The following is a 16,524-nucleotide window of genomic DNA, read 5'->3' as shown; positions in this document are numbered from 1 at the left end:
TAAACATACATGTCACTAGGGCATAAGATAGTACATAAATGTACAAATTAGATCATCTGAATTCATTCGAACTATAGCCACCAATTCGCCAAAATGTAAAATAATAACAAGTTGCCATGATGAGATTATGTAGATAATTACAATCATTTATTTTCAGAAACAATATATTATCTTACAATTATCTTACAGTATAAATAGGTCTTTATGCAGTACATGAAAATATATAGATGCATCTATATTTTAGAAAGGGGGTTCCTTGTCATCATTGTGGGGTTCTGAAAACTATAAATAAAAACGATATTTTATACATACAGTACATCATACATTTTGTGCAATTGACTTGAGCCAGACTGAAATCAGATTTCTCATTGTCTACACCATGATGATTGATGACGGCTGGGAGTTTTGTGCTGACATCCCCATGATGATGTGGAGAGGTCAGAAAATTAATCAAGATTATGTTCAACCTTGTGAAAGAGGAACAATTGATTTCTGTTTCAGTCAAGAGTTGCACAAATTATTACTCAACAGGCAAATCCTGCAGAGGGAACGGAAAATATCTTGTAGAAAGTGCAGAATGTGTTTTGATAAACATTTCTGATACAATAGATTTTTTATAGTGTTTCTTCTCCTCTAAACATTCCATCAGGTAACTTTATCTCCGAGTAGGTAGACAAAGAAAATGGAGGGGGTGGGGTTTAGTCTCCCCTTTCACAAAATAAGTGTTTGCTTTAACAAACAGAACAACTTTCGAGATTACCAATGTTCATGGTATGCAACTTTGAAAGACAGTGCTTTTACTTACTTTCAAATGCGAGTTACAACTTCAGTGAAACAGCTGGACTTCTCTCCTATGTTGTACTTGAGTATGTAAAGAGCACCACCCCTTTAGGTTGGGTTTGGAGCGTTTGCTTTATTCTCACTGAGTGACCTCAGGATAGGAGGAAAGTGAAACGGTCGCGTGAGACGCGCGCGTGTTTGTATCAGTGAAACGCACGCGGGTCATGGCTTTCGGCGTGAAACACTAATTGACTGCAGAACTCCGCTCATGCTTTGAGGTACTCGCTTAATGGGACTTCCTGAAAGGTTTGTTTTCTTTCTAATTTATCGTTTTCTTCCAGCAAATTGATTAGATATGTGGTTTAGACATTTTGAATCTACACTGCAGGTTAAGGACGCGAACGCTGCTCAACGAAGCCCGCCGCCAATACGTGCTCGTTCACTGCATCGTAGTGTCACGTCATAGTGCCACTTATTTTTTAATTAGTAAAACTTTGTTTTTTGTATCTGCTTGTAAGCGTAAGCCTACTAATATTTATCTTTTTTTTTTTTTTACGATGTTATAAAAAAAAATAGGCTACATGTAAATATTTAACCTGTTAATTTATTGACATTCGTGACCATGTATGGAGTATTGAGTAACACGTTTTTGGCCTATGTGTATCTGGCTTTTATAATATTCCTACATTTACAAATAAAAGTATTTTAGAAAAGGTTTTGTCAAGTACAAAGAGTGCTGTTGCCTATCACACTGTCAGTCAGGGTGTTGTTTTTGTTTTTTTATGAATTTATTGTGATAATCAAATTAAAAGCATATTATTTTAAATAATAGGCTACTTAAATAAATATGACACCCCCATTTAATTTTAACTCAAAATGGAAAATGTAGGAAACGTAATTATTTAACAATGAAGTTTTTGATGCCATTCAAAGTTTGATTGCTGCATGCATGTGTAATAATTGCTTTCCTCAAATAGAGTATCATATGGTTGGGTGTTGTTGTTTTCTCTTAGTGCTGTTTGCATGTCAGCACATGAACTGTGACGCTTATGTTTCCTGAGCGAAAGGCCAGATAAGTTTTCCTTCTTCTTAATTATCAAATAACATTTACCTAATATCCATGCTATGATCTTAACTGTTTCTCCCATCTAATTTATAGCATTACACAGGTATATTAAATGTTTTATTGTACCAGAAGATTGTTTCCTTGTGGTGCTGGGTTAATCCAATAATTTGAGCACGGAACTGTTCATAAAGGAACATGCACTTTTGATTATGCGATCAAAGGGATCTTATTTTTAATCCAAACCTGACTTTAAAAGAGAGAGTTTATAAGATGAAGCAGCTGTGTTTGTGGATTCATTTGTGGGGCAGAAGGGCAGGAAAGGACTTGCTATAAACTACAAGTGTAAACTTTCATGAAAGTCTTGGAAACATTTTTATGAACCTACACAAATGTATTCTGCATGGAAGTACATGAAACACATTTGCAAAACATTCACCTTGGTTGCCAAGCTTAGATGTGTATATCTTTGTTCTTTTGAAAAGTGTATTTATTTAGCCTTAGGAGCACAGCTGTGTAGACTAAACACTTATGAGTGTGTGTGCACGCACACGTGTGTCTGTTTATGTTTCTGTTTCATGACTGTGAAGTGTTGCTCTGGACGTGTTATGCCTTTGGAAGTGACTGACTCAGGGTTTTATTTTTCTGCACATTGTGTCCATCTGTTATTATGAAATCAGTGCATCCCGCAGTTCAAGCTGTATTTGTCCATTCTGTGACACATTAAAGGAAAGTCCAGAGAAAGCTTTGAAGAAATGTTCTGCCAGTGTACCAAACCCCAGAATGTGTGAGGCAGATTTAAGAATGTCAGGGGTTTGGCATGTAATGATTCACAAGCCTGGACGTTTGTAGCATCAGTGAGTAAAAGTGCTGGACAAACACGTGCACTGTATAATATTTCTACCTACTTCAACTTAAAAGCTTAAGTTCAGTTGCTGCATTATTTTTAAAGGTATAGCGGAGGATCTTTCCAAATTTTAGATAAGACCCGCCCTCTCCACTTTTTGAAAAGTTTGATTGATTCACCAGAATGATTGACAATTAGGAGGACCAATAGTTTAGACTACCCACCAGGAAGTAAAACATCCTCCGCTATACCTTTAAGTGTTATCAAATTGACTGTTCAAGTCGTATCAACTTTTGAACATTTCAAAATAATGAAATAGGTTTTTGTCAAAGTAATGGAAAAAACATACCGCCATGACTTATTGATCATATCATGTTTTACAATGTGGAGATCTTGTTGCACAACTGGGCTAAAAGTTACTTTCACAAGGCTTCTTTAAAGCGTCTCATGAATTGAAATCCAGTGATAATTAACAGACGGTTCCCATTCAAAATCCTTGTTTTGATGGAATTGTTTTCTTCTTATGCTCACATAAGTTCTGTCTGCTTTTACATCCTCAGATACAGCAAAAAAAACATTGAGGCAAATATTTTGGGGTTTCACTGAGGAGGAAAAAGAGGTCCTACATATTTTCCATGAGCTGTTATTCCGCTTTCTATGACTTTTTTCCGGGCTCGCATCCATCTACTGTTCTGTGGTCTCTGATTTCAGATTAGTGGAAAATACAGACCCAGACCCTCATGAAGTAGTACTGTACTAAGACAAAATGAGAAAAAATTATGTATAAGTCAGTTTGTATGGTGAAACACGCTTTTAAAATTCAGTATGTGCAGCCATGCTGAGTAGCAACTTGAATAATTAAATTATGTGGTTGAAAGATTCATCAATGGTTCAGTGTTTTGAAGATTTCAGTGTTTTTTCACATTTCAGTTTCCCCGTGTCTTCAAGTGCTGTCGGTTACAACGGACTGTGAATTTGAGTGACGTGAACACTAATCTTGTCTTTCTCTGATTGATTTCTCTGTTTATTTTCCTCTCTCTGCAGGTTACACACTCTGTCTTGGTAAATCCTATATCTTTCGCTTTAACCATCCCGAGGAGGCCAACCGTATGAAAAGCATGCTTCCTCAGAAGAGTCCCGTCTCTCCGCTGGTGTACAGCACAGGTACAAGTGCCTCCTTCTTCCAAGTGTTCCAACTTATCTTACCATCACCATCATCTTTCCTTCATCTTTCTTCTTTAACTTTCCATCTTTTGCACCCTAACGCCCTCAGGAACTGAAACCACTGAACTTTTGTGCACACGGCCTGTATCCCATATCACAACATGCCAGCTCATCGTCCATGGAGGATCTTCTCTGTCTGTGTGTGTTTGTGTTATACATGGTTTCAGTTACCTGTCACAGCTCTTTTTTTTTTTTTTTTTTACAGTCTGCAATAGGATACGAAGCCTTTGATGAAGCAGAACTCTTTTAAGGGTGCTAAACGTCTATTTTACACACAAGACATCTTTACACAGCTAGTTAAGGCTGCTCGGAGCAAACTGTGCTCCGATTTCTGTGTAAAGATGCACATGTAAAAGCAGTAGTAAAATATGACCCACCTCAGCACCTAGTATCAGATTTTTACAAATCTTTTTCTAAAGGGTTTTTATTTATTTTTTAATTTCACCCATTTTTTCTGAAAGAATTTTTATGCAAATGCCTTTAATCCACGTTTACATATTTTTATCTTTAATTTCATGTTTTATTAATTAATTAATATATATATATGTGTGTATACACACACACGGTTTGCCAGATAACTAACTCTAGTATATCTAAGCAAACCCACACACATTTAGGGAGCCAGTCTGTCTCATGGAATGTGTGATCTGTAAACAGATGTGGTTTGGATTCACCCCGTTGATTGATTGAACGTTTTGAGTGAGGTGTAGAGAGCGACATAAATTATTACCACCTCCTCTCAGTCGGTCTCTCACTCTCACACTGTGTTGCTAGACAGCAGGAATGAATCTTCACATAAACAAAAGTGAACCCACTCACTCAAAGTGCATTGTACATAGCAAACCTGGGAAAAACACACATTCTGGGACTGACTTTGCTCACTATAGTGGAATAAGGTAAACTTTAACCCTTATGTTGCTTTCTAGTTGGTTTATGGGGATTAGAGTTTACCAGAGTGGTATATACTGTATACATCAGCAGCATGCATCAGTTTCTTAAGGTAGCCATAAAAAGTGAGCTTGTTGCTAAATGGTGAGCCAGAACCTTCCCATGTATGGTCAAAGTTTGTGTGATCTTGCATGCCTTTCCTTTAACCTTTCATTCTTGTGATATATCTTTCAGTTTCTGCTTTGTTTCCTTCGTTACGTTCACGTGAGAGATTCTTCCTTGATTTAAGTTCTGCTCCAGCCAAATGTACGCACACACGCACCTTTAAGAGATAAAGGGATTTTTCTTGGCATGTGCAGGTTTATGTGTTTTATGAGCATTCACGTCAGTCATCTGAAGTGGGATTTCTTTGATCTTCGCTGTCTTGGCACGTGGCGGATTGAAACTTAACTCTCGTCCAGAAAGCAAATGAGAAAACTGTGTCTGTGAAGGAGGGAGATAGAATAGCAAACCTAGAGGCCAAATCAAACATTGCTATCTTTTATCCAATCTCTTCTTAGCCTGTGCTGGATCATCTACATTATTTTAAATTATAGTTTTAAACAAATTACAATTATTAAAGGGACAATGTGTAGCTTTTTAGGTATTTTATTATCTAAAATCTATATTTTTATTCATAAATATGCCCTCAATGGTGTACAAATACCTATGCCAATGTTCAGACTAATCCTCGTAAACGAAGAATTTATTATCTTTATATACATGGGACGGGTAAGTCCACGGAGGCTTCCATGTAGTTCCGCCATCTTGAAAAACTATAATAGCAGAGAGGGACAAAAAGTACTAGGCCAACGCGTTTCCACAACGCGTTTCGTTTAGAGCCAGCGTCACGTGACTGAAGCCAGCAGAAGCGGAGGAGCAGAGAAGTGAGAGGCGCTTGTCACTGCCGCGGCAAGTTTAAAAGGCTGCACTGCACGGTTATTTATACACCGTTCATTCATACATACATATGAGTCACAGGATAAGGAGTCCTCGTCGTCGAAAAAGTCCAAAATAGATCGTAAAAGGAAACGTGACCGGAGATTACAAAAACAAGGGTTACTGTCAGGATAGCTAATGCAGGAGAAAGCTTTCAAAAGAGACCCTGAAGTTGCCTGCTTTCTTCTCGACAGGTAAGTCAATGTTACAGTCTTAATTACAAGCTTTTTTTTCATTGCTTGGTTGTGTACTTTATTATATAGACAGTCGAACATTTATAGTTAAAAGTTAAACAGGCTCTTTGATGAATAGCAGCTATTGAGTAAAGTAACGTTAGAGAAGGCTCTGATGATGATGATATCTAACAATGCACATACTTCAAAAAAAATAACGAGTAAAGAAGGCATTACTACTAATTACCATAGTTAATGTTTTTGACAGTCAGTAGTTCATACTGTAACATTCTTTTTTTCGTTGTTTCAAGTTTCAGTTTGTTTTAAATAACAAACATGTTCACCCGAAGAAAAACTCGAAGTGCTATTATAAGACATCCTGTCATAGCTTTTAGGTACATAACGGCTACCGTAGATGCAACGCGCATTTGAAAAAGTGAGGCGCTGGAGAGCATTATTCGATTGAATGCAAAATACAATTTCACCACTAGATGGGAGAAATTCCTACACAATGTCCCTTTAAGGAAGTTTTTTTTTTACTTTTTTGGTCAGTTTCCTTTTCTGTTTCTAGAAAATGTTGGACTTTGGTCAATATCTGTTTTTAGATAATGTCTTAACTGACCAGGTTTATGCAAGTTTAAGCTGTAGAGCCATGTGGAATAGTTTGACAGCAAGGCGGACAGGCTTTATTTTTATTTTATTCCAAAGGGAAAGCTGATGATCTTTTTGTTCCAGTTCATTGCAGGTCAAATGATTCTCAGGTACAGCAGTCAGAGCTCCCTGTACTCCTGCAAACAATTAAAGCAATTCCAGGAGTTAACAATCGCCAAGCAGACAGTTATATAACTCTCATAACCACTTTCTCATGCTTGTAATAGTCTGACCTTTTCAAAAATTAAGCTGCTTGTAAAAATCTCTTGTGTATTGTTCTGAAGAACCTTTCTTCTGTTTATTTTTAGATTATCTGAAGTTCAGCAGTGACTTCAGTCACTGTCTGGGTGGCTCTGGCTCAAGAGGGATGCGCTCCGTCTCTGAGCTCCGCGATTTGATGGACACTTTACAAAAAAAGAAGCAGGCGTTGGAAAACAGCTTGCGAGCCAATGGGGACTCAAGCCCCTCCTACTTCAGCATGACACAGTCTCCACCCACCACACCCAATTTGCTGTCACCCATCACCTCATCCTCCCCAATATCATATCAGGAACAAGCCCGCCGATTGTACAGCTCCGAACGGCCACCGCTTGTGGCCAGAGTGCCAATGCATTCATCCAGCAGCATGCCTCCGTCTCCTCGCAGTTCCGACCATCGAGATCGTGACGCATCACTTCCTTATTCTCGACCCATGAGCCGGAACCAATCTCAGGATAGTCTGCTCCTCAATACGTCAGACAGTCGCCATGCTGCAACCTCAGGCTCAGCATTCTTAATGTGGAATGGCTCGTCCACCAGTGGGACTGATTCCCTCCCTCCAGCACCAGGGGGCGGTAGTGGTGCGGCTAGCATGCCTTCCAGTCCCCGTCTGGCTCGTCGATTCCTCACCCCAGATGCAGGACGTAACGGTGGACTCGAGCCCGCTCCACGGCAACGAAAGTACTCCGCTGGGTCACTTACAGGAATGAGCTCTCACAGTCGCTCCCTACCACGCCTCTATAGACCCACCGATGCCCAACTCACCCTTCCGCCAAGCTATCGGCCTCCCGACGGCCATCTTTCACACTCAACTGGAGCCTCTGATCCCAAACACCAGAATGGTCATTCTGAAGTAGTCTCCATCTCACTGTCCACCAGACCTGGTACCAAACACACCGTAGCCCCTCCGGATGTCACCATGACATCAGAAGAAGCCACCAGCCCCCGGCAAGCCAAGAAGGTGAGTTTGACTTCCACCAGCTCCTACTCAGAAGTGGACCGGCAAGCCATGCGTGGTCCCTCACAAGCTCTGGAGATCGGTCTCGGGGAAAGGAGGCAGTCGTTCGGAAAGGCAGGGCTGGGTCCGCCGAGTGGCTTCAGGGAGAGAAAGGGCAGCATCAGCTCTCTCAGTGGAAAGGAAGAGCTTCAAGACTACCATCAGAGACAGAGGGATGAAAGACTGCGGGAACAGGAAGTCGAAAGACTGGTGAGAGACTTTTGTCACTTTATGTTGTTGATGTGTTGCTTTAAATGCATGTTATTGATCTTATTGTGAATGATTCATCCATGCATTTGTTTTTGTGTTTTTCTTTTTTTATATTTGTTGAGCTCATAATTTTAACCAATGTCATAACGTGACCTCATAACGTGAAAAAACAGACTTCACTTTGGTGACATATGCATGACATCGGCTTAAACCCCACCCCTCACTTATGATCGACAGTAAGCTTGCATTCAGATCTGCCTCCATCCAATCAATTACCAGTGGATGGAACCAAGACCCCGCCCTACATCTTTTTTTCTTTTCGATTATCCGTTTCACTGTACATCATAATATGGAAGAAAAGATCTATTGCTACTTCCATTCAATCACGACTTTAAAGTCAACATGAAAAAAAATTAACTATTTACTTGTGTACATGTTTCTGGTTATCATAAATTCTAATGTAAGAACTTGTTCCGCCTCTGAGAGGCATTCCTTTTCTGCTGATGTCAGGTACATACAAATTAATCAGTAGCCAAATTACTATTTGTACATATGCCTCTTTAACTCCTGACGATAGTTGACCGTATTTTAATGCCGATTAATGCTTATCTAATGAAGTACTGACTTCTGTGATAGAACGACCACCTTTCATAATCCAATCAATTCCTGATGACTCAAATCTCACCCTTTTTTTCTTAATGTCACATTACGTAAGTAAAATGGGTTTTAAATTCTGTTTCATGTTGACTTTAACACAAAATACGCATATAATTTGAGAAGAATTCAAACATTTGCATGTCCAATCATCTGTTTCCTTTTTATTTTTATTCTTTATAAGCATATCATTCTTCTTAAAACTCACCCAATATAAAGAACATATGATTTCTCCTAAAATATTTAACATTCCTCCTCCATGACCCTGTTTTCTTTCCTCATTGTGAAGGGTATCAAGTGAAAAGCTGGTGATATTTCAATTCTTCTTGCAATAAGGGATCTTGAGGGAGCTCAGATACAGGGGATCCCACCAGCAGTATAATTAATCTCCCCACTAAACCTGTGCTCTGGCATTCCACTCCGTTATAAGAAACAGACCATGTGCAGGAAGGCCCCTCTCGTTCTCTGTAGTGGATGCGGTGGAAGACCCAAGCAGAGGTGTGGCTGTATAAACCTCCTATTAATAGACAGCTTGACAGCCCAGAACCACATCCACTTTCATTGAACCCGGCCTCCTGAACACACTCTCTCTGGGAGGGCGCCCACAGCTGCAGAAGATGCTGGCAAATTGCCTACGCTAACATGCTCCATTCTTGCTTCTCAGCTGCTCTCTGTGGGGTTCAAATGAAAGGCATCAGAGTTTTTGTACGCTGTGGTTAAGGGAGGCCACCTGTGGCGCCGCCCTGCTGGGCAGAGGCCAAACCATCAGCGTAGGCCGCCCACTCATTAGTTAGCACCACAACTACAGGCTGGTGATATTTACAAGGCCAGATCTGAGTGAAAACAAGGCCGCTACAGGTGGAGATGTATATCCACACATAGACCTTCACAGGGTTTCTTAGAAAAACATACTCTCTCAGAGGAATGTAATATTACAGACTTTAGCCCTGGTTGTACATGATTTAAAAAAAAAGAAAACATTCATTTAATGATGGCACACAGTTGCATAGCATGTGCGGTTGTGTTTTTTTCTTCTTTTTTTCTGTTTCAGACCCCAATGTGGTCTAAAATATTGGGAGAAAACTATGGCAGCAGCACTGGACAAATTAATTTCATGCGTTTGAGATCTATTTTTATATGTACTCGTAATGAATGAATTAATAGTAATATGTTGCTTGCAAAAATTTTGACTGATTAAACAATGACTTTGAATGTCTAGTGAACAGAGACGCATTTTTCCGTTAAAACATGTCAGCTTCACAATGTAAGAGTGCCATAGATACAATAGATTGACCTTGAATTGATACAGAAATTTTATGTAAATTGTTTAGGATTATTTACTTTGCCTTTCATATCCTTGGTAGAGGATCCAGTGAAGTTTGCCCTTCGCTCATGCATTGGGGCTGATAGCGTGTCATGAGTAATATTTGTTATTACTCATGACTATTTATACGCACTATTTGTATATCCTTTCCCATCTAGTGGCAGCAATTTTTATTGGGTCCAGTTTCACTCTCTGCTACAGAGCACCATAATCTCCCTCTCTCTTTCTCTCTCCCATTCGCAATCTCCCTTCCCACCGGCTCGTCGACCTCCCGTCAGAGGGTTTGTGTTTCTGACACTGGCTTGGTGTGGCGCTGAAGTTGTTGAGTTCATGTCTCTCTGTCATTTATGCATACTGTGCTGAGGAACTTTACTGAACCTAGCATCTTTTTGATGATGGCATGATCTTCTCCTGTGAGGAGGAGGTCACCATGTGCCCTCTGACCTCTGGATATGTTGATAAGGTAAGTAGAGCTCTCTGATAAATAGGACCATGCCAATGCGTAAAAATGCCTGGCTTGTTTTGTGGACCAGGTTTCAGTTTACAAGGAAATGTCTTCTTTATGAATTTAATAACTGTTAATGTGCCTATGATGCAGGTCGGGTTGTTCATTCACAGTTATATGAACCTGTGTGATCACTTTTCTTGGCTCTGGAAATGCTCGCCTGAACTTGCTGTTTGTATTTCCATATCAGTCGATAAATGCAGGGGGGGTTTTTAAGCCAAGTGCACTCCCTCATAAGCCAGGATTGTTTTTGGATGTATATGCCTGGTTGTCTCCATCTGGTCTTTCTCTGACCACAGTTTGGGGCTGTCAAATGTGCTTTTTTCATTTAAACGTTTGAATCAAAGATGTTTGGATATTGGATCTTCTTGAAGATGTTTGAAGGAATAGAAGTAATGCTCTTCTTTATATTGCCCATGGGCTATTAGTTTGAAATATTTGTTATTTGGAGAAAAATCTCATGCTGACATGTTTATAACTGCTGCAGGTAAATCTGTGTGCATCTCAAAGGTGAGAAATATTTCCAAACTTATTCCCACCAGCTGTCTAGTTGATTTGTATGATGTGTATGAATGAATGCATTTTGTCAAACCATTTTTTTTTCTCTTTCTGTCTGATCCATAGGAACGTCAGCGTCTGGAGACTATCCTCAATCTGTGTTCTGGGCTGGGTCACGCAGAGCAGGACAAAACTGGCTTGGCCGTCGCAGACTTGCAGAAGATCAACAAGGAGCTGGAGAAATTACAGGTGTCAGATGATGAGTCTACGTTCTCAGACTCTGCAAGTTTGTCAGCCAGCATTTCTGCTGAAAACGACTACGGTCTTAAAACCCGGGAGACCCAGGGCAGCGAGGAGAGACGGGTACGACAGTTCAAGAACAGTGGACACAGAGAACTTAGGGCGGAGACAACAGCTGTCCTTGGCTCCGCCCCCACCCCTTCTCCTCGGCTGACACGGATAAACAAGGTAATTGGTAAAGCCACTTAAGCTAGTTTTAAAAATGAACGAATGAGAGGAACTGACTTCATGTATCTATTAAAAATCACCTTAATTGGGACGTTTTGGCAGTCATTGCATTTGCACTGCATCAAGGCATTTTAAATGTGCAAATACTTTTTGGGGCCATGTAATATGTAATATAATATAATTTCTGTATTTAAATTAAAATGTACGTATTTTAATTTATTAAACAATGAATTATTTTATATGATCTATTTATTTATTTATTTATAAAAATAAAAAAAGTTTTATAGAAACCATGGACTTTGGTTTCATCATATCAGGCCTCTACAATCATACTCTGAGAGGACCTGAAGTCATGTGTTTGTTTGATTGGTCTGTGCCAGTCAGATGACCTTCAGCTTTACTCCGACAGATTGTTTTCCGCTATGGCTTTATGGAGGAAGTCTTTTCTGCATACAGTGTGTGTTTTAATTTTGTTAGGTAATTGAACCATTTGTAAAGCTAGGCTGTTTCCTTACTGCTAATTCCTGTGACCTTTTGGAGCGGTTGTAAGAGCTTCCCACCCTTACTTGGCATGCACATAACCTCATGCACACTTTAATTCGTGAAGGAATGTGCGGGTGTCTTCCCCTCAACTCCCATATAGACTAATCTAATTAGTCTTTCCGCACAGTAGCAGTCATGCGTTGGTTCTGTTATTTATCCATCTAAAGATATATGCTATAGAACACAATATGACCTTAGAAACCAGTTTATAGTAACTATAAATTCCCTTTAAGACTGCACAGAAAGAGACGAAGCAGCTCAGAGACAGGCCCTCCATAGTATAAACTGTGATGAGAAGATATAAACATCACTGTCCAAATATAGCAGGGTCATGCGCATTGTGTTTGGTTGATCTCTGCCTCACACAATGGAAAAATGGCAGTCTCTTCACCCATACCTAATCATTCATGCACGTGCATGTGGATTCTTCCAGGTCACAGGTCAACTTGTTGCTTATAAAACTCAAAATAAGCAGATCGCCTTTCACGGATATTGAAAACCTAGATAAATAATTGGTTTAGGAAATCGAGTATGTATCTCCCCACCCCTCTGTTCATAAAAGTTTCCATTGGACCCATTCATCGTTGGTGTTCATTCAGTGAATCCTGTTTCTCAGAGCTAAAGATCAGTGCAGCTGCCAGAAGGGGGCATGTCCATGCTATGGATTGCATTAAAGGGCTTTACACTACTTGCACTGACATAGCCCTGAATGCAGTTCTAAATGTCTAAATGGGTCAATACAAAACCCAGCATTAATAAGAAATTGAGTGAAACATTCTCTAAAGCTGCTGAGAAATGTACAAAAATACATAACTGAACGAAAAGAGAAATGCATATGATAGCTCTGTTCCAAAGCCTAGTGAGCTGCCTTGCCGAGTGCTTTCTACATAGGCAGCTATCCAGAGTGTCCTACCTGAAACAGAACCTAATAAGTGACTGCTTTGAAATGGTCCAGTGCTGCTTCGAATTACTAGTTTCATTTTTGTGATTTTTATTAGTTTTTTGTTGGTAATTTTAGTACTTCAACTTAAATTTGCCCTTCAACTTAAATCTTCAGTTAATTGCCAAGACAACATTTCTGATTTTATTTGTTTAAGTAAAGTTTTATATATTTTATTTAGTCTTTATTTCAATTAATACAAACAATTTTTAATAGTTAATAATAGCCAATAATAACAACACTGGTTTGTCGTTAGCATTTTTATAATCTTTTGACACAATAATTTAAGATCGATTAAGATTAAGATCGAAAGTTGCTCGTCTTGTACATGTGGCCTTAAAAATAATTATAAATGGTTCAGCATAAAACTATATTTTAGTTAAGTTTTAGTAATTTTGTCATGTGCTAGTAATTTTTATTAGTTTAAAAAAAAGTCAGTTTTAGTCAACAAAAACAACACTGTTTGGAACGGAGCTAAAGTCTTTTATAATATATTTTAATTCTTACTGCATTGTAGAGTATAGTTATGTGGTTGCTTACAGTATCATGTTTTCAACAGGTGTCTGAGGACGACACTCGGCTAAAGCTGGACGTAAGACGTATAGAGGAGGAGAGGATCCAGGTTCTGAACAATATGGAAGAGTTAGAGCTGAAGATCAAAGACTTGGATAACCAGATGGAGGAGTCCATCAGAGAGGTACAGTTGACACATCCGTTGGACATATAGGGAGTGGGAGAGATCAGGGATGGTGGGAGTAATGGAAGAAGAGTGTCTATGTGGGAGGGTTGTGCATGTGGCGAAGTAATCAGGAGCTGTGATGAGGAACGCAGCTAGACAAGGAGGTCTGACCTGCCAAGCCTAAACCTGTTTTACTTTCTCTCACTTCAAGCCTCACTTTCTCTGTTTTTCCCTTTAAACTACACATTTCATCCCTGATTTGATTTCAATATTTTAATGCTCCTCTATTCCGCCCTCCACTGTAATGCTCTTTCCCCTCCTGTCATCCTCATTTCTCCTATTTGCTCCTTTCTCTTTGTGAGGTTCTAGTGAGGTTTGAAGGCCCAGACAAACTCTCACTGTTAACTCTTTCTGTTACTGCGTTTCTTTGGCTGTTGCAGTCAGTCTAAAAAATAATGGACCAAGGAGAAGAAACTTGGGGTGGGACAAGCAACTTTAGATGTCTGAGAATGGATGTTACAATCATGCAATGAAGTGAACAAGAACTAGATAAGAAGTCCCTTGCAGTAGCTAACAGCATTTTTACTTTATTAGCCTACTTTGACATCTTATTATTACTATTTAAAAGAACTGTGTTTTATAAAGTGTCATTTATTCCTGTGATGGTAAACCTGAATTTTCAGTATCCATTAATCTAGTTTTTAGTATCATATGATCCTTCAAAAAGCATTCTTATTTGGTTGGTCTTGTGCCAGCAGTTCCTGCTAAGTCAGCTATTCCATTAAGACTTCCATTCAACAAACCCATAATGTCAGTGTTGTGTTGTAGTTTTATGAGGTTGGGCTTTTATGAGCTCAGAATGTGGGCCTCTTTTTATTTGTGCGAAATGAGGCACTTTCTTGGTGGTCCTGAACGTGGTGACATGACATCACAGCTGACCACAAAATCATTGAATACGTTGCTGTAGTTACTGTCAGCGACTTCAATTGTTTTGATGGATTTTTTTAGAACTTTAGACTGAGTAAAAATTACTTAAAAATTAAGTTTGAGTGTGTGTGTTTAGTTGGAAGTGGAGCGGGCTCTGTTGGAAGGCGAGCAGGATTCGGAGACGGCTCAGCTACAGCAGGAGAAAGACGCTCTGGAGCAACTTAAAGAAAAGATGTCTGACATCGAGAACAAAGCGCAGACAGAAAAATCTCAGGTATGTGGCCATGATGAGCCAACACCTCAACATCAGTGTTGAGGAGTAGTTATCTAACTGTAGAGACACTACTCATTTTACTCAAATGTGCTCTCCTTAACTGTCCTCTTTTGTGTGCAGTATTGGCAAATCAGATTCATTTTAGGAAATCAGTTCATTCAGATGGTTCATAAAAATGTCAAAAGTGTGCCATTTGATTTATGCTACTGTTCAAAAGTTTGGGGTAAGTAAGATTGTTTGTTTTTTTAAAATAAATTATTTTATTTTTATCATTATTTGTCACCGACTCTTACACCGACATCTCAGACTAAGCCAGGATTAGGCAATAGTTCAATTAGGACATTTAAGTAGCTTTTATAGAGATAAGATTTCTAAATGCTGTTTTTATTTAAATTTTTTATCAAATAAATGCAGCTTTGGTGAGAGTAAGACTCAAAAACAACAACTTTAGAAACCAAAACTGAACCAAACTTCTGAACAATAGTGTATATGAACCATCCTAATGTACAATTTACTGAAATGAATCACTGATTCATTTGAGGCCCTATATGTGGAAGTCCCTGTGAGGTATTTTGTAGTCAAATGCCATAGTTCATCACTGTTGAATATTTTATAGTTTTTATTGCAAGTTTATCTTTTCAAGTTTATTGATGTCACCCTTATTAAAATTCTCATTGGTTGTGTTCCAGATAAATGCTGTTAATTTGTATTATCTGATGGAATATTATCTGTATTATTTGAGTGATGAAGTTGTATTATCAGATGGAAAGCTTTAGTGAAGTTGGCTACTTACTAGTGTTGCTAATGGCATTTTTTACAATCATAGTTTAATTTAAAGTTTTGTGAAGATGCGGTTTCAAAGTTTCCTTTCCAGCACAAAATGTATTTAAAAAATATACGTTTATAATACATATTACTTCTGAAATATCAATTATAGAGTCTCACACACACGAACACACTTGCACTTCCTGGCAGCCTCACAGTTCGTTTCACAGTTGGTAATCCTGGGCCTGCTCTAAATACACCTCTGCTAAACTGAGTGACACCCCACACTGTATTGATGTGAGGGATTTCTGAGCTAGGAGGGGGTGGAAACCCTGGCACCTGCGTCTCAAGTTCAGCCTGACTTCCGGCTCATTCCATTTAGCCTGGCAGCTGCAGACACACTCGATATACTGAAGGGCCGTTTTTATCTGTTAGAGGATGGTTGATTTGTTCACTGATCAAGTTCCATTCTGTCTAGGATGCTGCTATGTTGGCAATGGAGCTACTGTAACAAGGTTTTGTAACAACTATCAAGTGTGAATACTATATTGTGTTTTGTTGCTTGGCAAACATAAACCGCCTACAGTTGGACAATAGTACTTGGTGCAAGTAATTTATTGAACATTGGTGTCTGTTATTATATTGCTGTTGCTGCCACTTGGGGCCATTCTTTGCAGTGAGTGTTGCTTGCATGCAAAGTGGCCATTTTCATTAAATGTTTAGTTCACCCAAAAATAAAAAATCAAGATTTATAATGAAATCTGAAAGATGTCTGTCCCTCCATTGACGGCCTATGCAACTAGCACTTTGACGCTCCAAAAAGTACATTTAGCAAGGCTGTAAAACTAATCCATATGAATCGAGCGGTTTAGTCCAAA

General features: G+C 39.1%; 1 protein-coding gene across 5 annotated transcripts in view; it reads left to right on the top strand.

Moving 5' to 3' along the window:
• Positions 1 to 16,524, top strand: part of phldb2b (pleckstrin homology-like domain, family B, member 2b) — a 45,184-nt gene that overhangs the window by 13,046 nt on the left and 15,614 nt on the right. For 3 of the 5 annotated variants that reach the window (XM_082183602.1, XM_082183603.1, XM_082183601.1), the window contains exons 5-9: positions 3,735 to 3,854; positions 6,913 to 8,069; positions 11,177 to 11,518; positions 13,561 to 13,698; positions 14,744 to 14,881. In XM_082183602.1, coding sequence (XP_082039728.1) covers positions 3,735 to 3,854; positions 6,913 to 8,069; positions 11,177 to 11,518; positions 13,561 to 13,698; positions 14,744 to 14,881 — 1,895 coding nt within the window. Of the gene's footprint in view, positions 1 to 375; positions 1,087 to 3,734; positions 3,855 to 6,912; positions 8,070 to 11,176; positions 11,519 to 13,560; positions 13,699 to 14,743; positions 14,882 to 16,524 lie in introns of those variants that run through there. The other 2 variants (XM_082183605.1, XM_082183604.1) reach the window with 2 other exon arrangements.

Source organism: Leuciscus leuciscus, assembly GCF_965113295.1.
Source record: "Leuciscus leuciscus genome assembly, chromosome: 11".
NCBI lineage: Eukaryota > Metazoa > Chordata > Actinopteri > Cypriniformes > Leuciscidae > Leuciscus > Leuciscus leuciscus.
The sequence above is the reverse complement of the archived record's forward strand: the minus strand, read 5'-3'. Positions and strand labels throughout refer to the sequence as shown.